General features: G+C 35.0%; 1 protein-coding gene and 1 pseudogene across 10 annotated transcripts in view; one reads left to right on the top strand and one right to left on the bottom strand.

Moving 5' to 3' along the window:
- Window positions 1-25,627, bottom strand: part of ARHGAP42 (Rho GTPase activating protein 42) — a 317,870-nt gene that overhangs the window by 92,784 nt on the left and 199,459 nt on the right. For 4 of the 10 annotated variants that reach the window (XM_048217115.2, XM_057317032.1, XM_048217116.2 and 1 more), the window contains 2 exons: window positions 19,167-19,268; window positions 5,615-5,725 (listed from right to left, as the gene is read on the bottom strand). The exons of 2 other annotated variants lie outside the window; for them this stretch is intronic. In XM_048217115.2, coding sequence (XP_048073072.1) covers window positions 5,615-5,725; window positions 19,167-19,268 — 213 coding nt within the window. The remainder of the gene's footprint in view (window positions 1-5,614; window positions 5,726-19,166; window positions 19,269-25,627) is intronic. 4 more of the 10 variants (XM_048217118.2, XM_048217117.2, XM_057317033.1 and 1 more) reach the window with 1 other exon arrangement.
- On the top strand, window positions 20,593-20,693 carry LOC113260223 (U6 spliceosomal RNA; annotated as a pseudogene).

Genomic DNA, 25,627 nt, shown 5'->3' with positions numbered 1-25,627 from the left:
ATCCAATTGCTTTTGTAAACTTCAGATTTTCAGTTAACGGTAGCTAGAACTAAATCCAAAGACCAAACAGATTTTAAGATGTATGATCTGAGGACAGCTTTATTCTTTCATTTTTATAGAATGACTGTATTTAGGTTTTCAGTAGGTTAGAAATTTAGCCTTTAGTCTTACAGAGTTTTGAAAAAAAAAAAAAAAACATTGTGTTATTTGCTCACTTTACTTTATCCTAAACTAAATTTTCTATATTAAAGCTAATGAATCATACTGAAAAAGAACACAAAAAGGTTTAACTTTCAAGACCTGCAGTTCTATATACTATTTGACTTTAACTTAGCAAGTTTATTGAGTCTCAAAATTATTCAAACTTTAGACAACCCAAAAAGTATTTTCTAGTATATTTCATGATATAATAAGCTAAAAAGCTAACACATATTAAACAGATTGAGTGACATTTTCTTTAACAAGAGATTTAAAATTAAATTTAACAGACTAAGGGCAGAGTGTCAAAAACAGTATGTTTTAGCTTACATATAATGGTTTATTTTCATTTTTCATATTAATTTTAAACATAATACAAAAAGACTAAAAACAAGTCTAAAAAGAATACTCTAATAAGAACATGCTCTTATAGTACTTAGATGTATATTTTAAAGCACGTTAAAATTAAAAATGTGTTTTTGAAACAGTTATATCTGGCTTTGAAGCCACATTAAAAAACAATTCATCAATATGGTTTTCATATCTAGTGCTAACAGTCAATGTGAGAGCTCAATACTAGCTGATACCTTACTGATGCTAATGATGCACCAGGCAATTGCTGTGTGTTACCTGCATTGGATGAGCCTCACCACAATTCTGGGAAACACAGTTTTTATTCCCAATTTACAGATAAAAACCTAAGGCACACAGAGTTTGAAAACAAGTCAGATTTGCACAGCTGTAAGACTAGAGCCAAATTCTATGTTATTACCTCTCAGGCATTATACTTGTCTGTCGCTACACAAAAGGTGGTGTGTCAACTGTAGCCTGGTCGGGGAGAGGGCAAATTCTTAAAAAGGATGATAAAAACAAGGATGGAAGAATGAATAAATGGACAGATAGGTGCACTGATTCAAGCACCTTTACCAAAATAAAGGTCAACCTCATATTTTCTTCTAATTTTAAGGACTTAAAATTACAGTACAATTTTCTATAGCCATCCATTTTATTTGGTCAGAGCAAGTGTCAAGGAAGGACTATTTGTTATAATCAGGTGGCCATTGAGACAGTAAATGGTACTATACAGGACTTCAGCTTTGGGGTCTGGATTTCTGGGTCTCCCTCTCTTTACGTTTGTGATCTCAGGCAACTAACAATCTTCCTGTGACTTAACTTCCTCATCTGGGCAAATAGCAATTACCTAATATTAAAGCTGTTGTATGGGCCATGTGATCACACAGAGAAAACACATGACACAGTAGTTGCTCACAAAACGTTAGTTCCAGCTTAGTATGCAAAAGAATGTAATCAAAACATACACAAATTGCAGCTGAATGAACCGTAAGGCAGTTAAGTCATAAAAAGATTCTCTGCATTTCTGAGCCACAAACTTTCATGTACCATAATATATTTCAAATACACTAGGGCTCAATTCCCTTAGGTAAGCTGTTCATGTTCAGCATACTTCAGAAGCTTTTTCTCCTAACCTTTCAAAATTCTTATAAGCTCCAAGCAACTCTGAGAAGTAGGAGAATCTTAAGATCAAGAGTCAGGAGATGGGTTTTTCCTTCTCTGTTCTTTTCCCCCATTCTAGACCTAACCTCATATATCTTGTTGGCAAATCTGAAAGGATGAAGTCTAGCACTGTTTGACAGAAACATAATGTGAATAAATGCAAACCAATGTGAAATTTTAAATTTTCTAGTAGCTACATAAAAAAATTTTAAAGTAAGTGAAATGTAGTATTTTACTTAATATGATTTATCTAAAATATTATCATTTCAATATTTAAGCAATATAAAAGAGGTTTTGTGATATTTTATATACTTTTTTGTACCAAACCTTTGCAATCTAGTATGTGTTTTACATTTACAGATCATCTTAATCTAGACTATCATTTTGAGTGCCTGATAGCCATATATGGGTAGTTGCTACCATACTGGAAGTGTAGGTCTAGAAATCAGTTAACTACAATCATTTTCTATATAAGATATGATAAATGGGGGAGGGGGAAAAGGCCATTAAAACTACATACCTAATGGAGAACCGAGTTTAAAGAGCTGATTTTCTGTATCTTTTAAGAACAATTACATAGTTTTAAAAATATATATAAATGTCCCCCATTCTTCTATGTATTAGAACTGGCTTTTCCTTGAAATAATGACACTGTAGGAATATTTATTTCTAATATAGTAATATCCTCTTACCCAAGGTTTTGCTTTCTGTGGTTCAGTTACCCACAGTCAACCATGGTGTGAAAGCAGATAATCTTCCTGACATATCATAGGTCAAAGTAGCCTAACAATAACAATATATTAACAATGCCTACATTATTCACTTCATCTCATCATATAGGCGTTTTATCATCTCACATCACCACAAGAAGGGTGAGTACAGTAAGATATTTTGAAAAGAGACCACATTCACATAACTTTATTACAGCATATTGTTATAATTGTTCTATTACTAGTTATTATTGCTAATCTTTTACTGTGATTAATTTATAAATCAAACTTTACTGTAGGTATGTATGTATATACAGGAAAAAACCATAGTATATATGGGGGCAGGACCACCCTTGGTTTCTGGTATCCACTGGGGGTCTTGGAACATATACCTGTGGATAAAATGGGTGTACTACTGTACCTCCTGAATATTCTGTAGAAATTTTTTGGCAAGCAATAAGATCTTGATATTGATTGAAACAATGTAAAATTATCTCAAATATATCAACATTCTTACTTTATGATAGTGTCAACTATCATTCCCTACTTACAGTTTCTATTCTACTCTGTATCTTATAATCTATAGAAGATAGATCCCATCCTTGGGGCATTTTACTTTACTCTAATGTTTATTTGTTAAATAAATACGGGCCAAAACTAGAGTAGAGTACTAGATTTCTGCAATATGAAACAATAATGCAACAGGAATTGGATTTTCTGTAGAACAAAATGGGTAAAAATATTAAAGTTTTCTTAATTATTTAATGTTTATAGCTCCTGGGAACTTTGTTTTTGAAATTAAAAAAAATTTCTTTCCTCAAAATTAATTTGTAAGTACATAACCTAAAGAGCAACATGCCCATGTTTCATTGCTTCCATTTCCATTCTTTTCATTACTACAAAGGAAATTAAATAGAACCCCATGGATGAAGCTGTATGGCTAGAAATGAGACCAAGACTAAACTGACAGCACCATTTTGGTTTGGCTAGACATTCCAATAAGAAAAATATAGCAGCCAAGAAAATATTTTGGAAGAAGGACAAGTTCAACATTGGTTTTGATTGTGGTGTCACAAAAAAGGTATGCATTACAGAAGATTTATCAGACCATCCCAATATGGGATATGGTAGAGGGAAAGAAGAAAACCCATTTCAATTGAAGCACAGTTTCCACCTCTCTACATGTATTACCAAAGGAATTCACAAATTCTTACCATTCCATCAGTCACCTGTGAGCAAACAATTTTACAGTCTTCTCCTTATATATATGGTATCATCTGACAGAATGGTCTAGTTCACTGTTCCCAGACAGGATAGACTATAAAAGAGGCTTTAACAGGGTAATAGGCTACCCAAATGTCCCTCTTCAGACATGTCGCTCCCCAGGGGAGAGAGAGAAGGGAATTACAGGTGTGAAAGGGTCATTCTAGGTGCAAGGAAGAAAAACAACATAGCAGATGAGCATAGTATCTGAAAGAAATGGGAGCAGGTAAAAAAGAAGTATGAAAAAATACCATCAGATATAATGGGCATATATCACAAGTTTAGTGTCAAAAAGAGCTAAAATTCAGAAATCCCAAGAAACAGGTCCTAAGGAGGAAGTTTCCCAGCACATAGAGAGGCTTCAACAAATCATGGGAAGATTCAGAGGCAGGATTTTGTCAATGAGAAGGGGAATAGGAATTATAAGTACTGGTCATCTTCCTAGACTGGGAGTTGTTAGGCTGCCTAGTTCTCAATGAGGCACAGGTAAGCTTCAGAAGACCCCTAACTCATGTAAAATTTAATGAGATCCCCCTAACATCTAACTAAGAGGTTACTAACTCATTCTAAGGAATTTAAGGGCTTAGCTGTTTGGCAAACAGTACTTGTAGTTAAGACTGTTACTCCAACTAAAAGGTAAAAATTATATCGCTGAGCCTGCATTGTGGTCTCCAGTTCCTTAAGTTTGTCTAGCTGAAGTGTTAGTTTTATAAACTTGCCAAGTGCCCAATTTATAGGAGAGAGTCAGGTTGCTTCAGGTGGAGGGAGAGAAGTGAAACAGGAGTGGCTGGGTGCCAGGCAGGGACTAGAACACTTCCCAGTCTCTGCTCTGCCTGTTTCCCATCATCCTTAGGGAATCATTGATGGGTTTCCATCAAGAAATGAATTTCATCAAATAGATTTTAAAACGTGTCTTCTTTTTTCTTCTCCCCACCATCTCTACTAAAATAGAAACAGGTATTTTATTTCTTATTATAAACAGATTTTTTAACAACTGATGTAGAAAAATATGGATTAAATAATCTTTTAGATTATCTACGTATTTAACTATTGTTATTCTCTCATCTCATGGGAATTGAACATTATATATGAACAGAAGATTATCTTGACTTACAGAACTTACCTTGATTTATCACAGACGATGCATTATGAAGATGCCTACTCAGGCAATACTGTAAAATATTATGGTAGTACTTGAGGAAAAATGCTAAGAAAATGAAGTAAACTTATAAAGACCAGCCACCTGTTCTTTCCTGTAATGCAATTTACATTAGGGAATCCATAACTTTTTACACTGACTTAGGAAAATAAATGACTTCATAAGGAAGTCAGGCAGATCCCAGCCTTGCAAAGAAGTGGAAGGGAACAAAGGGAGAAATATAACCTTATGTTTTCTCCTTTTACCTAAAGGTTTAGTAAATGGGTCACTTTAGTGGTGAGCTATATTTACTTAGTTATATATAATGTAAACCCTTTTAATTTTTACATTAATAAACTATTTTTAAGAGCAGTTTTAGGTTTATATAAAAATTGAGTAGAAAATATAAAGAGCTCTCGTATATTCCCTCAACCTCCACCACACAGTTTCTCCCATTATTAACATCTTGCATTAATGTGGTACATTTGTTACAAATGATAACCTAATATTGATACATTATTATTAACTAACCTCCATATTGTAAATTAGGGTTTATTCTTTCCATTGTACATTCTGTAGTTTTGACACATGTATAATGACATGTATTCACTATTATAGTGTTATATAGGATAGTTCCACTGCCCTAATAGTGCTCTATACTCCACCTATTTACCCTCCTCTACACTTCCCTTCCTTTTTAAAAATCACAATTTTCAATAGAAAAATGTTACAAATTTTGTTTTCATAGTATGTGTTGGAACTACTATTTTGTAGGGAAACAGAAACTTACTGGTTCAACAAATTCAAACTTCTTTTTTTCTTGAACCTCTTGAATTTTAAAGACATATTCTAGTGATGCTTCATAAAAATTTTGATGTTCTCGGTCAATCTGTGTATCTGCCTGAAGAGTAAAAAAAAGGCAAATGATGACACAAAGAGTAATTATTTATGGTTCCACATAGAAAAGGACTCAATCCTGTTCTACTTCAAAATCTTTATTAAAAATTAAGTTCTACAAAAAGTTTTAATATAGCAATTATTATTATGTTTTGAACTTACAGAGACGAGGAGAACACAGTCCTTGCCCACCAGAGTTTATATGATATTGAGTGTGAAGATGGGGGCGGGGAGAGTAAGCATACTACATTCACCACAAAAAATATAAAGAAAGCATATAAATATATATGGAAATCTATGGCATCATAGGAAAAGAAACTAAATTCAGGAAGAAAATGGTGGTGGTATGCGCTGACTCTTAAGATGAACAACTGGCAGTGAATAGCGAAAGATAAAAAAAATAGCCACTCCTATGAAAAAGTAAAGAGGCATGAAAGATACTGACAGAGTTTGCCTACAGAGTAAAAAATTAGAGGACAGAAGGGTAAAGTAAGGTTGGCATCACACTTTAAAAAATCTTAGATACTTTGTAACAAATTTGGATTTTAACTGAGTGAGAATCATTTGAGAATATTCAGTAGAGTCACATCATTAGGTAAAGTCTTAGAGAATACTGGTGGCAGAGCCAAACAAAAAAAAATTCAATTGTTCTAACCTAGTGAATCATGCTCTATCAATATTATGCACGTTTATTACGCATACTGCATAAAGGTTCTACTGATAAAGTGTGAGAAAGTGTTATTGAGCAAATTTTCTCTTTTTTTTTTTTTGATGTTGCCTCTCCTCCATGCTCACTATCATCTTCTGATGTCCTCTTTAAAACTGATCTTGTTTTAGTAGAGAATCGTAATTTAATTTTTCTTTCCCAATTTTGTACTCTTTACTGCCAGCTGAGATTACTAAAAGCAGATGAAAAGAAAAGAATGGACTCTCTGGAATTATAAGTATCCACCAACAATAATTTGGGAATAGAAAATGCTTTGGAGCCATTTTACAATGATAATTTCACATATAAAAGCTTTAAAAAAGATAAAATTCAGTTTGTTGGCTTGAACATCACAGCATATTAAAATTTCATTTGAAACACCTTAGTAAAAATTATGTGTTTACTATAAACTTATTTATATAAATAAAAATAACCCAATATTATTAGCAACTCATTAGAGATTTTTGAAGTTGAGAATTCCAAGTTTCCAAATTAATATACAAAAGAACATATAAATCAGGTAGAAAATTTGGACCAGAAGCTTCTCAGCTCCCAGAAGATAGTTTAGGATATATATCTCTATATATTTTCTTCTTATCACTGTTAGAAGAACACAGTATTTACAGGAGAAATGGTAAGGAGGTACTGGTGGTGGTAGGCTAATCAATGTCTAACAACTTGGTCTCTGGTAGGAATGCCTGATTTGCAGTATATGCTGGTTTTTGTGGTATAAATATCCCCAAAATAGCCAGTTCCAAACCACAAACCTAACATCATTGAATGTGGAAGTTAGAAAGAGATAAGAAAATCAGCTCTCCAAAAGAAAGCTCTAGTACAACACTGGGTGTCAATGATGTGAGAATATTTTCAATCTCAGAGATAACATTCTATGCCACTAGTTACCTCTGAAGCTTTACTTTACTTTAAAAAATAATGACATTGATTGTATAGACTAGCTCATGGGAACAAACTAAAATGTTGAGACACCTTTACCATATAAGATGGCTATTTGTGGTCAACAAAGTTGTAAAGAAAAGAGTTAGCACAGGAGTCCTGAATGCTCACCACTGAAAGGCCTGTTTTCAAGGATGGTCCTTGCTGGCATCTGGGAATGTGGATTTCAGGAGGGTACCTACCACCCTAACAGGTAAGAGTAGTTCACTATGCCTAAATTGTGCCAACAGTATGATTTATTTTGAACACCTGCTTTCCTCCTGGGAGTCTGGAATTTAAGGATATGATAAGCAGAGAGTACCTATGTGACCAGCCCCCCTATAAAAACTATGGACACTCGGTCTATAATGAGCTTCTAATAGACAACATTTTACATGTGCTGTCACAACTTATGGCTGGGGGAATTAAGCATGTTTTGTCTCCACTGGGAGAGGACTTTGCAAGTTTGTGCCTGCTTTCCCCTAGTCTTCATTCTATGCACTTCTGCTGATTTTTCTTTATATCTTTTCACTGTAAAAAATCATAGCAGTGAGTCCTCCTGGCAAATCTCCAAACCTAGGAGTAGTCTTGGGGTCCCCTGACCTAAGAGTATTAAGTTATTTCCTCAGAAACTCACTGGCCACACACAATCCCATGTCATCAAAAGATGGGGAGTAGGGGCACAAAGAGGGATAAAAGAAAATAATTGCTCTTACCGTTTGTCAGTAATAGATGTTTTCTATCATCTCCAATCTAAACAACTATATTCAGTATACCAAATCTGCTTTGAAAAGTCATCCAGAATGTACAGAGATTAAGGAATACTACAGTTTAATTGCTTTCCAGTACAAGATTTAGAAAGGCATTCTTTTCTTTAAGGTGATTCTCTTTAGTACTTAAGCTCATAGCATGTGGTTCACTAGAAGGCACTTGCTCATATATCCACTAGCAACCGTTGCTATGTATTTTGTGCTGGATAAGTGGCATAACCATGTAATTTATTGTCCCAACTTTTAAAACTGAGAGGGAGCATTAGGAATATTCATGCCAGAACAATATGTATAAACTGTTGTTTACAAGATGAAGGGGAGAGTAAAGTCATCCTGCTAAAAAAACAAGTTAATTTCTTAAGAAAAACCATAGAGTTCTCAGGTACATAAATTCTTCCCCAACTACAATAAGCTACCTACATCAACTTAAGATAAAGGAAAAAGCCTAATCGTGATTTTTGTCAAATCGCGATATTTGTCAAATCATCTGCAGAGGAGAAAGAATTTAAGCTGGACTCTGAAAAATGAAGAGGTTTAGAGTGGTGGAGATAAAAGGAGAGGAGTTTCAGAGAGAGAATAGAGTCAAGAAAAGTTATGTTTCAGTAGATTGCAAGTTTGGAATAATAAGAAATGAGAGTTAAGGCATAAGATAGAATGAGTGCAAACTTCATCATATAGACAGGACAAAAGCTTGAGGAAGATGTTGATTTGTCAAAGCAGCATTTCAAGAAGATTAAAGTGAGGACAGTGTAGAACATATGGATTAAAAGGCAGACTGGGTACATGCGATGATAAAAGACCACTTATTTGATAGGGGTAAAGGTGTTTATATATCCCAGTAAGAAAGAGAAATTGAAAGATGTTGGTGTGAGAAACAAGGTGGGGGGGAGAAAAAGTTAATTTTGATAACAAGAAATAATACCAGCATTAACAGAGAATTAAAGAAACGAGAAGTAGGAGCAAATTTGAGAAAACTATGATGGGAAATTTCACACGTTCACTAAGAATTGATAGTCTGAAGTCCTGGGAACCAGCAGCAGGCAGTGCAGGTGGTCAGGTATGATGAAATCATGACCCAGGAGACATTCATTAAGATGTTACAGAGAGTGCAGAAGAAGAGATCTCAGGGACACGTACGCTGTAACAATAGAGGCATAAAGAGAGAATCTAAAGGATTCCCTTCATTTAGGAGGTGGGGATAAGAGGAACCTGTTGAAAGACTATTTAGTGATATGTGGAAAACCAAAATCTGAATTTCTACAACAAACTCTTTTTATCCTTTATTTTTTTTTTCCGGATTATAAAGGAAATATATGTTCATTATTGTAAGCTTACTCATCATTCATTATTAAAATATAAGTATAAAAATAAGAATTATAATCCTACTGCTAATATTTTGATACATAACACACACGAACTTAAACAAACCTGAATAATACTGTACATTCTGGTTTAAACTCTTCCCCTCAACCAATCAATATTTTTATTGTCTTTAATTTGCAAACAGAACTTTTTATAACCATATTACATTCCATTTTCATCAAACCATCTTGGCATATTTATTCCATTCATTTGTGCCACTTCAGATGATTCTAAATTTTTATATTGTAACTCTTGCATCAACATATTTATACAATTTATTGTTTTGCTCATGACTGATAATTCCTCTTAAGTAAATTCTGTCCAATACAAATCATTTCAGTTATCTCCCACATTTAAACTTTGTTGAAATAAGTTGCCAAATTTACCTTTGGATTGACTGAACAAGTTCCCACCAGAAAAGCAAAAGTGTAGTCAGTTTCCCATACCTTCACTAACTATGTACATCATCTTCTTATAAGTTACAATAATATCCTGCTGCATTTACTAAATTGCATTGTTTTCTTAATACATGTGACATTGAAACTTACAATATTTATATAAAAAAACTTAAAATACTTATTATGGTTTATATTTCTTCTTTGATGAAATGTCCTTTTATATTCTTTTTAAATTTTTTAAAATTTTAATCCCAGTTAACATACAGTGTTACGTTAGTTTCAGGTGTAAAATACAGTGATTCAACAATTCCACACATCACCCAGTGCTCATCAAACAAGTGCACTCCTTGATCCCCATCACCTATCTAACCCATCCTCCCACTCACCTCCCCTGTGGTAACCATCAGTTTGTTCTCTATAGTTAAGAGTTTGAGTCTTGCTCTCTCTCTCATTTTTACCTTTGCTCTTTGATTTCTTTTTAAGGTTTTTATTTATTTCCAGTTAATATACAGTATATGATACAGTGATTCAACACTTCCATACATCTTTGTTTTGTAAATTCCAAATATGAGTGAAATCATATGGTATTTGTCTTTCTCTGACTGAATTATTTCACTTAATACTATACTCCCTACCTCCATCCACACTGGTGCAAATGGCAAGATTTCATTATTTTTTATGACTGAATAGTATTCCATTACACATACACACACACACACACACACACACACACACCACTTCTTCTTTATCCATTCATCTATCGATGGACACTGGGTTGCTTCCATATCTTGGGTATTGTAAATAATTCTGCAATAACACAAGCGTGCCTGTAACCCTTTGAATTAGTGTTTTTATATCCTTTGGGTAAATACCCAGTAGCCTGATAACTGGATCATAAGGTAGTTTCATTTTTAACTTTTTGAAGAACTTCCATCCAGGCTTCCACAGTGGCTACACCAGTTTGCATTCCCACCAACAATGCAAGAGAGTTCCTTTGTCTCCATATCCTCATCAACACTTTTTGTATTTTTGATTTTAGCCATTCTGACAGGGTTGAGGTGATATCACATTGTAGTTTTGATTTGCATATCCCTCATGATAAGTGATGTGCATCTTGTCATGTTTCTCTTGGCCATCTGGAAAAATGTCTGTTCATGTCTTCTGCCCATTTTTTAATTGGATTATTTGGTTTTTGGGTGCTGAGTTTTACAAGTTCTTTATATATTTTGGATACTAACCCTTTATCAGATATGCCGTTTGCAAACATCTCCCATTCTGTAAGTTCCCTTTAGTTTGATTGGTTGTTTCCTTTGCTTTGCAGAAACTTTTTATTTTTGATGTAATCCAAAAGTCTATTTTTGCTTTTGTTTCTCTTGCCTCAGGAGACATCTAGAAAAATGTTGTTAGAGCCAAAGTCAGAGAAGTTATACCTGTGTTATCTTCTGGGATTTTTATGGTTTCAGATCTCACATTTAGGTCTTTAATCCATTTCAATTTATTTTTGTGTACAGTGTAAGAAAGTGGTCCAGTTTCATTCTTTTGCATGTTGCTGTCCAGTTTTCCCAGCACCATTTGTTAAAGAAACTATCTTTTTCCCATTGGACATTCTCTCCTTCTTTGTCAAAAATTAACTGGCCATATAATTGTGGGTTTATTTCTAGGTTTTCTATTTTGTTCCATTGATCTGAGTCTATTTTTGTGCTGTTACCTTACTGTTTTGATTACTATAGCTTTGTAGTATAACTTAAAGTCTGGAATTGTGATACTTCCAAGTTTTTGTTTTCTTTTTCAATATTACTCTGACTATTCAGAGTCTTTCATGTTTCCATACAAATTTTAGGATTATTTGCCCTGTAATTTTCTGTGAAAAATGCTGTTGGTACCTTGATAGGGATTGCACTGAATGTGTAGATTGCTTTGGGTAGTATAGACATGTCAATAATATTTGTTCTTCTAATCCATGAGCACAGAATGTCTTTGCATTCCTTTCTGTCATCTTCGGTTTCTTTCATCAGTGTTTTGAGTTTTTAGAGTATAGGTCTTTCATCTCTTTGGTTAGGTTAATTCCTAGGTATCTAACTATTTTTGGTGCAACTGTAAATGAGGTTGTTTTCTTAATTTATCTTTCTGCTGCTTCATTATTGGTGTATAGAAATGCAACCGGTTTCTGTATATTAATTTTGTATCCTGTGACTTTATTGAATTTATCAGTTCTAGCAGTTTTTTATGCAGTCTTTTGGGTTTTCTATATAGAGTATCATGTCATCTGCAAATAGTGAAAGTTTTACTTCTTCCTTACCAATTTGGATGCCTTTTATTTCTTTTTGTTGTCTGTGCTGGCTAGGACTTCCAGTACTATGTTGAATAAAAGTGGTGAGAGTGGACATCCCGGTCTTGTTCCTGATCTTAGAGGAAAATCTCTCAGTTTTTTCCCATAAAGGATAACGTTTGCTGTGGATTTTTCACATATGGCCTTTGTTATGTTGAGATATGTTCCCTCTAGATCTACTTTTTTGAACGTTTTTATTATGAATGGGTGTTGTACTATGTCAAATGATTTTTCTGCATCCATTGAAATGACCATATGGTTCTTATCCTTTCTCTTATTGATGTGATGTATCAAGTTGATTGATTTGTGAATACTGAACCAGCCTTTCATCCCAGGAATAAATCCCACTCGGTTGTGGTAAATTATTTTTTCATGTGTGGCTTCTATTTGCTAATATTTTGTTGAGGATTTCTGCATCTGTGTTCATCAGAGATATTGGCCTGTAGTTCTCTTTTTTGTGTGTGGTGTCGTTATCTGGTTTTGGTATGAAGGTAATGCTGGCCTTCAAGAATGAATTTGAAAGTTTTCCTTCCTTTTCTATTTTTTGGTATAGTTTGAAAAGAATAGGTATTAACTCTTCTTTAAATGTTTGGTAGAATTTGCCAGTGAAGCTATCTGATACTAGACTTTTAGCTTTTGGAATTTTTTGATTACTGATTCAATTTGTTTGCTAGTTATCAATCTGTTCAAAATTTCTGTTTCTTCCCGGTTCAGTTTTGGTAGGTTAAATGTTGCTAGGAGTTCATCCATTTCTTCCAGGTTGTCCAGTTTGTTAGCATATAGTTTTTCATAAGATTCTCTTATTATTGTTTGTATTCTGTGGTATCAGTTGTTATCTTCCCTCTCTCATTTGTGATTTTGTTTGAGTACTTTCTCTTTTTCTCTTGATAAGTCTGGCTAGAGGTTTATCAATTTTATTGATTTTTTTTAAAGAACTAGCTCCTGGTTTCATTCATCTGTTCTAGTGGGTTTGTTTTTTTAGCTTCCATATCATTTATTTTTTTTCTAATCTTTATTATTTCCTTCTTTCTGTTGATTTTGTCCATTGTTCTTTTTCTAGCTCCTTTAGCTGTAATGTTAGGTTGTTTATTTGAGATATTTCTTGCTTCTTTAGGTAGACCAGTATTGCTACAAACTTCCCTCTTAGAGCCACTTTTGCTGTATCCCAAAGGTTTTGAAGCATTGTGTTTTCTCTTTTTCTTCTTTCTTTCTTTCTTTTCTTTTTTTTTTTGTTCTTTTGTTTCCAAGTAATTTTTAATTTCTTCTTTGGTTTCTTGATTGACTCATTCATTGTTTAGTAGCATGTTATTTAACCCCCATGCATAGGTGGTCTTTCCAAATTATTTCTGTGGTTGACTTCTAGTTTCATAGCATTGTGGTCAGAAAAGACGCGGGGTAAGAATTCAATCTTTTTGAATTTGTTGGAGCTTGTTTTGTGGCCTAATATATGATCTATTCTGGAGAATGTTCCATGTGCACCTGAAAAGAATGTCTATTCTGCTGTTTTAGGATGGAATGTTCTGAATGTATCTGTGAAATCCATCTGCTCCAGTGTGTCATTCAAAGCCATTGTTTCCTTGTTGATTTTCTGTTTAGATGATTTGTGTTTTGATATAAGTAGGATGTTAAAGTCCCCTACTATTATTATATTATCATCAATTAGTTCCTTTATGTTTGTTATTAACCATTTATGTATTCGGGTGCTCCCATGTTGGGTACATAAATGTTTACAATTGTTATATCTTTTTGTTGGATTGTCACCTTTATTATGATATAGTGTCTTTCTTTGTCTTTTGTTAAACTATTTGTTTTAAAGTTTACTTTGTCCAATATAAGTATTGCTAGTCCAGCTTTCTTCTGACACCCATTTAAATGATAGATGTTTCTCCATCCCCTCACTTTCAATCTGCAGGTGTCTTTAGGTCTAAATGAGTCTCTTATAGGCAGCATATTGATGGGTCTGCTTTTTTCTCCATTCTGTCACAATGTCTTTTGATAGTGTGCATTTAGTCCATTTACATTCAAAGTAATTTTTATAGATATACTTATTGCCATTCTATATTACCTGTTCCATGGTTGTTTCTGAAGATTTTCTTTGATCCTTTGTCTTTCTCTCTTTCGTGGTTTGCTGGTTTTCTTTGGTGATATATTTAGACTTCTTTCTCTTTATTCCTTGTATATATATTAGTGGTTTTTGATTTGTGCTTATTATTAGGTTTGTATATAACATCCGCTTACAGTAGTCTGTATTAAAATGAACCTCTTCTCCTCCCCATGTTTCAGGTATATGGTGTCATGTTTTACAACCCTTTGTTTTGTGGGTCCTTGACTGATACTTTACAAAAAATATTCATTTTTACTGGGTTTTTGTTTGTTTCCTTCCTTCATACTCCCACTTATGGTCTTTCTTTTCCACTCAAAGAGTCCTCCCTTCAATATTTCTTGCAGGGCTGGTTTATTGATCACAAACTCTTTAGTTTTTATTTGTCTGGGAAATTCTTTATCTCTCCTTCTATTTTGAATGATAGCCTTGCTGGTTAGAGAATTCTTGGCTGCACATTTTTCCCATGCAGCACTGTGACTATATCATGCCACTTCCTTCTGGCTTGGAAAGTTTCTGTTAAAAAAATCCCATGATAGCCTTAAGGGGTTTTCCCTTGTATGTAATTGTCTTTTTTTCTCTTGCTTCTTTAATTTTTTTTTTATCACTTTATTTGCCATTTTTGTCACAATATATCTTGGTGTGGATCTGCTTCTGTTGATTTTGTTGGGGGTTCTTTGTGTCTCCTGGGTCTGGGTATATGTTTCCTTCCCAGACAGGGAAATTTTTAGCTATCATTACTTCAAATAAATTTTCTGCCTCCTTTTTCTCTCTTCTTCTGTGACTTCCGTAACGCCGTTATTATGTTTGATGGAGTCACTGAGTTCCCTAACTCTATTCTCATTTTGCATAACATTCGTTTTTTTTTTTTCTTTCTTATAGTAATCGTTTGATTACTTTCCATTAGTCTGACCTCTAGGTCATTAATGTGTTCCTCTGCTTCTTCCATCCTGCTGTTCATTCCATCAAGTGTGTTTTTTATTTCACTTATTGAGCCCTTTATCTCTGCCATGTTATTTCTTATCTCTGTGTTAAGGCTCTCACTGATGCCTTCTACTCCTTTCTCAAGTACAGCAAGTATCTTTATGATCACTACTTTAAATTCTCTCTCAGCCATGTTACTTATATCTATTTCACTTAGATCTCTGGCCATGGCCTTGTCCTATTCTTTCATTCGGGACAAGTTCCTCTGTCTTCTCATTTTGTCTAAGTCTCTGTGCCTATGTTAGGAAAGTCAGTTACATCTTCTGTTCTTGAGGGTAATGGCCTTATAAAGAAGAGGTCCTATAGTGCCCTACTTGTAGTATCCCCTATTTTCCAGGGCCTGGCACTTAATGGGAGTATCTCCAATGTGCACTGCATGCATGTGCTCTGCTGTTGTGCCCTGGCTGCTTTATCTTTCAGACCAGTCATCTGCAGAGGCTCTCTTTGCCTGTTGTGGGCAGTGTTTGGTCCCTGGCCTGAATGTGGTGCTTTTCAATTAGGTGTGCTCTGGCCTGCTTGTGAAATGAGACACGCTGCCACGGTCGCTGGAACCTAGGCTCCGCAAAGCTCCTGCATCTGGAGATGCAGTGTTGGCAGGATTTTGGCTGACCTTCGGCAGGTAGGGGCCTGCCATTCTGGGACCAAGGCAAACATGACTGGGAAGGGTAGTTCCACTGGAGTGGGCGTGGGTGGGGGTAGGGAACAGGGCTTGGGTAAGCAAGTTAAGTAGTGTCTGCCCTGCAGTGGTTCCCACAGGTGGCGCTGTGCTTATGCTGAGGGGCAGGAGAGGGAAATGGCAGCTGCGAGTTCCTTTTTCCTGGAGGGGTCTCTGTGAATGCTGACTCTTTGGCACATATTCTGACATGAGCAAATAGCCTCTCCACTGGGTGCCCCAGGTGCTCTTTGGATCACTGTTTCCACATTGTATGCCCACAAGATTGCCCTGCCTTCTCTCCAAGAGCAATCCCAATGCCACCAGGCTCTCCCTAAGCCTGCTGACCTCTAGAACTCCAGGTTGTAAGCCCCATTAGTTGCCAGAACTCACGAAATTCAAAATTCAGTTCCTCTCACTTTCCAAGCCAATTGCTATGGGGATTCATTTCTCCATTGTGCTCCCCACCATGCGTTAGTCTGTCTCTTACCCTTCTCGGTGACCATGGCTCCCCCCGCCCAAACTGCAATGGCCATGATCCATTTCTCTCCCAAACTGTTTTTGTACTTCCTACCTTCTTTGATGTGGCCTCTTCTCTACTTTTAGTTGTGGAGTTTGTTCTGCAAGTCTTTGGGCCAATTTCTGGGTATTTAGCATGATTTGATAGCTATCTACTTGATTCATGGGATGAGGCAAGCCTAGGGTCCTCCTATTATGACACCATATTCTTCTCCATTTTCTGCTTTTTCCAATTCTTACTTCATATTTTTCCACTGAAGACTTTTTCACACTGATTTGAAAATGCAACTTGTATATAAGAGATGGTAGTATGTGTCACCTGTTGTAGAAATTCCCTAACACTAAGCCTTTTAATTTGATTTAATATCTTTTGAAATAAAGATTATTTTGATGGACTCTGTTCTTTCTACATTTCCTTTATGATCTCTTCCTCTTATTTCATAGTTAGAAAGACATTATCCGATTATACATCAAATATTACTTCTTTTCATTTACTATAAAGTCTATAATCTTAACAAGTCTGTTTCTAATTCTGCTTACTCCACTGATCCATCTAATTGATGGCCTTGTAGCTTTATCAACACAAGCTGACCCCAAATTAAGTCCTGAAAATGGGCAACCACTTATTTTCCATGAACAAATCAACAAGGAGTTAGCTGTGCAGGTGAGAAGGCACAGAGGTCTTTGGAAAACAATAACCTGGGTGCTGACAGAAGTACCAGAGCTGCTCTGGAAAGGAACAGAGGTTACAGAATTAAACACATGTATGGAAATGATTCCTGGAAGGGCAGAGAAAAAGGGGGGGGGGCACATTTTTCCTTGGCTACATTATGTGCTCTGAGGAGCTGCTCTGACACTATTTGTGTTCTATCATGGGCTATGGCTCCTGGAAAAGAAGTATGTGCCTGCTTGCGTGGGGGAAGTAGAGGATGCTACTAATCATATTATAGGTTTTTCCAGGCTCCAACTAAAATACAGAACCAGTACAGATATTCTTTTCTACCATAGCCTAAGTGATTAAGGGCCACTAACAAGCTAATCTAGAGTTAGGTTGTCAGGGAAAACTGAAGTATATCCTCTAGAGGAATTTAAAATCAAGATAAAGTTAGCACTTGCTTGATGGTTTAAGCAATGTCTAAGTGTGGCCTCTCACATTCACCAAGAATCTGAAGAACATATACCATTTAGAGACCTATAAAGCACCATTGATTTAGAGGCAGTGTATTTTTAAAATGGCACCTGGCCATAGCCCTCAGCATGGCAGATAGTGGTGTACTGGTGATACTTAGGTAAGCCTTTCTTCACATGACTATATCTATACAGTGCATTCTTTCCCAGGTTTGTTGTAGTGTAATGCCCAAAGAGGTACAAGAACATTTAAGAAGTTTGGAACATGTGAACTCAATATTAAGTTACAACATAGTACTTCATAAGATTAGATATGTCTAGGTAAATTCAAAATATGATTTTTCTTAATGACAGCTTTTTCTCCATCTCAATTTAGCCAGAAATTCTTTCCCTCAGCACAAATTGTATATTAATATATCTTGTTTTAATAATAGGAGCTAATAACAAGATATTGGTTATAATCAACACATATTTACCAAATATTCCCAATATTAAACTTAAAAAAAATTTTTTTAAATGAAGAAATTCACCTCCCTCAATGAGAACATAAGAGTCAGAAAAAAGGAAGCAGAAGTAAAAATAACCCTCCCATGCCTTTTAACTCCAGCTCACTGCATCCAAACTCCAACTTGTCAGGTGTGCCTGGTGGGTAAACATGGAGGTAAGGGAAATAAGAAAAGGAATAAGGAGAGCAGAGAACCAGGTTGAATTTGATTAAAAGTTCAGTAAGTTTTGTGGCTTTGCTAGAAAGATTAAGAGGAGGCATTTGGAAGAGGTTCTCGACTGCAATGCTTAGAAGTACAGACAGAAGAGAAAGAAGATACTGGAAGAGACTCAGCACAGTATAAGATTCCCTGCAAAAGTCTGGAGAACAGTAAGGAGCCACCGGTGAACTAGCTCAACAACTCCCAACTATGCTGGGTTTAGTGTCTATGCACCGTGCTTCAAGATTTTATTGATGCTAAGATGATAATGGCAAGAGGGTCCAATTTTTTTTAAGTGTATCTCATCACTGTACTGGACCTGTATTATGCCTTAGTAAAAGAACTACTCAATTTTATTAGTTATAGTTAAAAACTACCAATGAGAATAAATATTTCAGAAAAAAGAAGAAATGGATTGCTTAAATGCATAGGTTAAAATATTTCTGACTTGCTTTTTAAGAAAACTGATATAAAATAGATTTTAAAATGTGTAATTGTGTACCTGTTTCCCCCCTATTGCAAAAGCAACACCTTAAAAGCAGATATTTTAAAAAAGCTATTCCATCAATTTGGTAGGCCCTGCCATTGAAAATATACCCATTAAGAAAAAAAGAAAAAAAAAACCTTCTTTCTCATCATTGAAGGAAATAACTAATTTTTTACTTGGAACTATTCATATTAAGGGTCATAAAGCAGGTGAAATGCTCCGCACAGTGTCCATTGTAAGTGTTCAATAAACTCTTATTATCATTATTTTATTATAGAGTAGTGGATTCTGAGATACTACCATCTTTGGGAATTTGGACTTCACATGACTTAATGCTAATGTCCTGTTCACATTTCAAGTGGAAAAGCTTACCTCTTGCAAATGAGATTCCTTTTTCTTTGCAGACAAATTTAAATGTTTATCAAGAATAGAATAGTACTTTTCACTCTCCTTGTCAAACTTCTTCTTTCCATCCTAGGAGATGACAATAACAACAAAACATTCTAATTCGAGAATAAAACTGATTTTTTAACATTCCTATCAAATGTCCAATACAAGTATTTAATAAGATTTAGTGAGCTCCAACTATGTACAAAACTTGATGGAGTAGGAAAAAGGATGTGAAACAATTCATTTGAATAAATAATCAAATATGTATTCAAATGTATTTAAATAGTCTCAAAGAAGTTCATAGAACTACAGTATGGAGGGAAGCAGGCTGGCTACAGTAGAATCCCTCTGAGAACTTTATAACTGACTCAACAGGAGATTCTGATCTAGTAAGTCTGAGATAGGACCAAGAGAAAATGTCTCATTTATGCTTTTTGGTGGTGTTGATGAGTTTACATATGACTGGTTTAGAGAACTGCTCACTCAGACTCTTTCAGGGAATCATTATTTCCCAGATACAAAAATATACCTGATACTTCAAACAATTCATTCTTGATGGGGGAAAAACAGACTTCTAAAAGCTGGTAGCATGAAATAATTAAATAAGATGTTTCAAAGTCAAACCAAAAAGATTAGCAACATCTGTATCATACACTCATCATAACTTTAATAGCAGACCTTTGATTATCCCTAAAATTGTGTTGTTTTGTAGAGAAACTGTAACCAGGCTGGCCTTTTGTGGAAGAGGGGGACAGCTTTACCTTTCATCCTGTGGCACACTCTTATACAAATGCAAATGGAATAAAATCCTAAAGGGGATAAGACTCAACCGGGCATATAATCTTCTCCAACTATAAATGTTATCCACCAGGTAAGGGTTTTTTTGTTTTGTTTTGGTTTGGTTTTTGGAAGATTTATTTACTTATTTGAGAGAGAGAGAGTGCAAGTGGGATGAGCAGAGGCAGGGGGGAGAGAATCTCAAGCAGACGCTGTACTGAGCACAGAGACTGACATGGGGCTCAATCTCACGACCCCTGAGAAAATGACCTGAGCCAAAACCAAAAGTCAGATGCTCAACCAACTGTGCCACCCAGGAGCCCCCAACCAGGTTTTTTTTCCCCCCCACTTATGAGTCCATATGAAATAAATACTAGGCAATCAAACTCATAAACTTCATTAGCCAAAGAAGTACTCTTACTTGCTTTTATTTCAGTGTTTCTGGAAGTGCAATGCTTGGGCCACTTTAATGAGAGTCAAGTATTTTTAAGCCTACTCAAAATGTAGATTCCTATTTCCCTCATCCAGAGATTCAGGAATTATTATTTTTAACAAGCTCTATGATTATTATGCATAATGCTTTACTTCATTATTTGCTTAAGTATTCAAAAGAGTTTAATAAAAAATAATAGATTCACAGCAGCACATACTAAAATTGGAACAATACAAAGAAGATTAGCATGGCTTCTGTGCAAGGATGACATGCAAATTCATGAAGTGTGCCATGCTTTGGGGGAGTAGGAGATAACAAGCTTCCAGTTATGGAATAAATTAAGTCATAGGGATGAAAGGTACAGCATAGGTCTATAGTCAATGGTACCAAATAACTGTTGTAACAAAATACCTGGGTGAACATTTCACCATTTGCTCAGTGGAGCTTACTTTTTACTCTGGCATTTCATGCCCATAATTGATCTGCCCAATCAACCTTTCAAAAAGGCTCTCTCATTAGCACTTTTGAGCTCCTTTTCTTTTTTCTCTCCAGGCCATCTCTCCTTTGACATAAATGCTTGTTTCTTCCAATTTCCACATATTCCAGTTACAACCACTTTTAGCATCCAACGCATACAGGCCTCATTCACAAGTCCCTTCAATCAACTCTCTCTCCCTTTTGAAATGCTCATAGAGCATTATACATGTGTTTCTTATGGTGCTCATGTTTGACACTGTAGCAGAGAAATTCATGTATATACTGTATCTTCTTTAAAACAATATTTGAGAGAGTGCTCAATAACTATTTAATGAAAGAGTGAAATTTGTCCTCTTATTACACTGGCACCACAGTCCCTCACAGATATTCCATTTGTTTAAAACAACAACAATGACAATGACAATATCCATGATACCAGGGACAATTCCACACAAATAGCTTAACTCAATCCCAAAGTGCACAAATACTGGGGGGGGGGGGGGGCGGGGGCAACCAGTCGCATAGTACACAAAACTGACTCACTTTCATCTTATGCTAAGGGGCTTAAAATTTCTTGCTATGCATAGAAGAAACTGGTTAAAGACAAAGAGAACACAGCTGTGGTGACAACAGTAGTATCTTTGTTTTCAGTCAGTGTTTGATGGCATTTTTGGAAACATTAATTCAGTGCCAACATGTCAGCATTCCTGGGAATACAAAAATCATCCCCAGAGCACTTCCTGGACTCTTATTCAAACCCTGGTACCTCACACCACCAAGCCAGCAAAAAAGATCTACTCAAAGATCCCAATGATGTAGAAAACAAAACACACTCTGATCTAGCATAAATTAAAGAACTGGGTAGGCCACATGAAGGACAACTATAATGTGGGGAAGCACGTTCTTGAAAACAAAGAGCATTTCTCCTTGAAATTTGCATCCGTTCCAAAAGCCATGATATACTCCTCATATAAGCCAAGTCTCATTTGGACTTAGTAACTTAACACCATATAGCTACCTCTTAACTTTTGTGTTACATGTTCTGGATATCAAGCTAAGAATCTGCTCTGAAACAAATGCTGTAGACGGAAGGGAAAAATAATCCATGAATCTCTACTAAACGCTGTACATGATTCCTGTCTTATTGTCACAGCATGATTCAAAAAAAGGAGACAACATTATAGTGTTATATTTTCTATAAATCCAGTTAAGGGCATTTGAACTAGGTAACCATTTAAAATGAAGTCATATATATGTATGTATATATGTGTGATGTTTGTACATATGTGAGTATATGTATCATAAAATTTTAAAGGAGATCATCCAAAATAGCAAATTAGTCCCCAAACCCAATTTTAGCTGGCAAAAGTGTAAGATAAGTTCTGGGTCTGCAATCAATCCACTTTCCAAATGACACTACATTTACGCTAAGCACAGTGGTCATATTATATCTTAGCTTCTAAGATAAGCAACTGTGGTTGTGCCACACCCTCACTTTACACAGTAAAGTAAGGAATGGGAAGAAAGCTCCAAGTGTCAATTTTACTCCAAGTTTGTACATAGCAAAAAAAAAAAAGAAGTCAAATAATTATAAAAACTATAGGTCTACTGTGCAGATAAAAAATCATGAAATTATACATAATTGTTAAAAGAAGGCCAAACCAGTCCCTTCCACTGACCACAAGAGGGTACCAAAGATGAAGAACAGATTCTACCACAACATTTAGGAAATAACAAACAGAAGTTCTCAAAATGTTACCTAATTTCATTTTTTTCTATAGTAGACCACTGCAAAGTTTTGTTTAAACAACTGTCAGCAAGCTTTATGTTAATGTTACCATGATATAAATTATTAAAAATAAAAAGTTAAAAAATATTTTCTATATTTCTTTTTTAAAAATGGAACACAAAGGGCACCTAGGTGTCTTAGTCAGTTAAGCACTGACTCTTGATTTCAGCTCAGGTCATGATCTCAGGGTGTGAGATCGAGCCCTACATCGGGCTCCACACTGGGCATGGAGCCTGCTTAAGATTCTCTCTCTCCCTCTGCTCCTCCCCACCCTGCTCTCACTCTTTCTCTCAATAAAAGAAAAAAAAGGGACTACATATTTAGGATTTATACATCAGATTTTAAGACTATTTCAATGTTATAATTACTGTGAAATTTCCCATACAACTATTTATGTCATTGCATCAGTATAGCCATTAGCTAATAAACAGTTTGCATATATTTTGAAAAAAATCCTTCAAGTGAATGCATAGCAGTAGAAATAATAATAGAAAGAATAATAATTAAAACAAACAGCTAAATTTCTAATTCAAAAATATGTGGAATTCTTATAAACTGGCACTGTGCTAGGCATTGAGAGGATAAGTTATACCAATCCTGGCTAGACTTCTTCCTCTGATGGCTGGGTTTATTCACTGATTAGAATGGCAGCCCAGGGTGACATCACCACCTCTAAGACCCAAAGTGCCAGATCCTAGGATACTCCAACCACATGCTGCGTAGGAGTTTCCTAAGGCCCAAGAGATTCCTGGTAACGACAAACCCAGGTTATTGAGAATCTTAGTATAGCTTACACAGCAATGTCCCTCCTGTAGTGACCAAGTCCTTCCCCCTCAATCTGCTGAAACATAGGCATTTCAAAAGGTCTCCTTTCTGAGTAGTTGTAACACAATAATTGCCACATCTCCCCCAATTCCAATTACCCCACCGCTACCACTACCAGGTGATCAGACTCATAAGAACCAAGGATTTCATATTTGCCTTTATGAAGAACTTCTATAAACTGGAATGATAAAACAGAAACAGATATGAAGGATATGAAGGCATAAGAGACAGAAGAGGAAGGTCCAAATGGTAACAAGCATATGAAGATTTGTTAAAACTCATTAGTAATTAAGAAAAAAGCAAATTAAAATATTGGGCCATCACATTATATCAGATATTGGCAAGAGTCAGAAGGTTGAATAATGCTACATGTTGAGTGCATGTGGAGATACAGGAACCTTTATATATTACAGGTGGAATAGTATGGCAGTGCAGCCTTTCTAAAGAGAGATGTTGCACTACTAAGAGGCCCTAAGAACACAGAAGAGTCCATAAAGAAACACAAATGAGGATATGCATTTGTGGGGATAGGAAGATAGCCAGTGTATTCATTAATGGACATAAAATGAACTTGATGAAGACCATGGAGTGCTAGGCAAAAGTTAAAAGGAAATATTAAATGTTGACAGATCTTAAAACACAATTCTGAGTTAAAAAACACAAAGCAGGCAAGTAACACTAAATCATTTACGTAAATTAAAAAGCCATGTATACAAAATGGTAACAATTTTACAAAAACATACATATTAAACTCATAAGAATGGCTATTGTGTAAGGAAGAAAATGAGAATGAGGTATGAGTAAATGAATAAAACAAGAGAGTGCTGTGAACTAAAGGACAATAGATGAGAGAAGGAAATTAAGAAATTAATCAGGAAACCCAACATCTAACTGACAGAATTACTGAAGAAGAAAGTGTCAGGAGAAAATTACCTAAAAAATAATAGATGAAAATTTCTAAGAAATTTCTGAGAAAAAAAATTTTCCATATTAAAATGTCACAGTATGTACAAAGCACAATAAATGAGAAAATACCCATAAGACATATCATCATAAAATATTACAAAGCCATGGATAAAAGTGAAAACCTAAAAACAGAGGTCAAATAAAAATTATCAGAAATCAGAACAATAACAAATCCACAACATCATCATAGGAAATTAAAAAATAAAATGGCAATGCATTCAAAATTCTGAGGAATAATTAATCCTAATCCAAATTTACTATATCCAGTCAAAATGGCACTCTAGGTTTGAAGGTAGAATAAAATATTTACAAACATATTCAAAAATTTTATGCATGTACCATTTCTCAAAAAGATACTGAGGGATGTGCTCCACTAAAATGAAGGAATAAACCAAAAACCAAAACATAGGATCTAGGAAAATGGCTCAAACAGACAGAGGGAATTCCCAGGATTAAAATAATATGAACTTCCATGAAAACAGATGGACTAGTAAACCTATGAAAGTAGCCAATTAAGATGAGAGTTTCAGGAGGAATGTCTCTTTAAAAGTAAATAAATAGAACAAAGGTATCTGAGGTATTCAAACATAGTAAGGTATGTTTTGCAATTATGTTTGTGCATTTGAGAAGAGAGAATTTTATGTTGATTTTACAAGCAAGATGATTATTAACTCTAGGAAATACATAAACATGCAGAAAAGGAAATGTAATCATAGAACTTGGTATGGCTTACCTATGAACAATAATTTCATTATTATATAAACATTGACCATGAGTTTTAAAAAAAATATGAGCATGTATTTGGAGAATGGCGAGCAGAAATATATATGGAGTAGCAGTGGTTGTGGTCCTATAAAAGTGTGTTATATTCATGTTCCACTGTAGGTAAATTAATAATGTCTAAAATTAAAGCAAAATATATAAGTGAGCTTATTGTTTAGGAAAATGGAAATTAATGTAAAATAATAGTTTAAAGAATTAGAAGTGCTTGACTTTGGGGAACAGAACTTTAGAGCAGAGAGATGGGGTAGGAAGCTGATGTATTTTATAATTTATCAACCTTTGTACATTATTACATTTTTAAAAACTTTGTATACCTTCAATAAAAATTAAATTTAGTCTAAAAATGTGAGAGGAAAAAGAGAACTAACTTACAGAATGGGAATATATAGAATA

This window comes from Ursus arctos, unplaced genomic scaffold (genome assembly GCF_023065955.2).
Source record: "Ursus arctos isolate Adak ecotype North America unplaced genomic scaffold, UrsArc2.0 scaffold_22, whole genome shotgun sequence".
Classification (NCBI taxonomy): domain Eukaryota; kingdom Metazoa; phylum Chordata; class Mammalia; order Carnivora; family Ursidae; genus Ursus; species Ursus arctos.
Note: the sequence above shows the minus strand (reverse complement) of the source record. Positions and strands in the feature narration are given on the sequence as shown.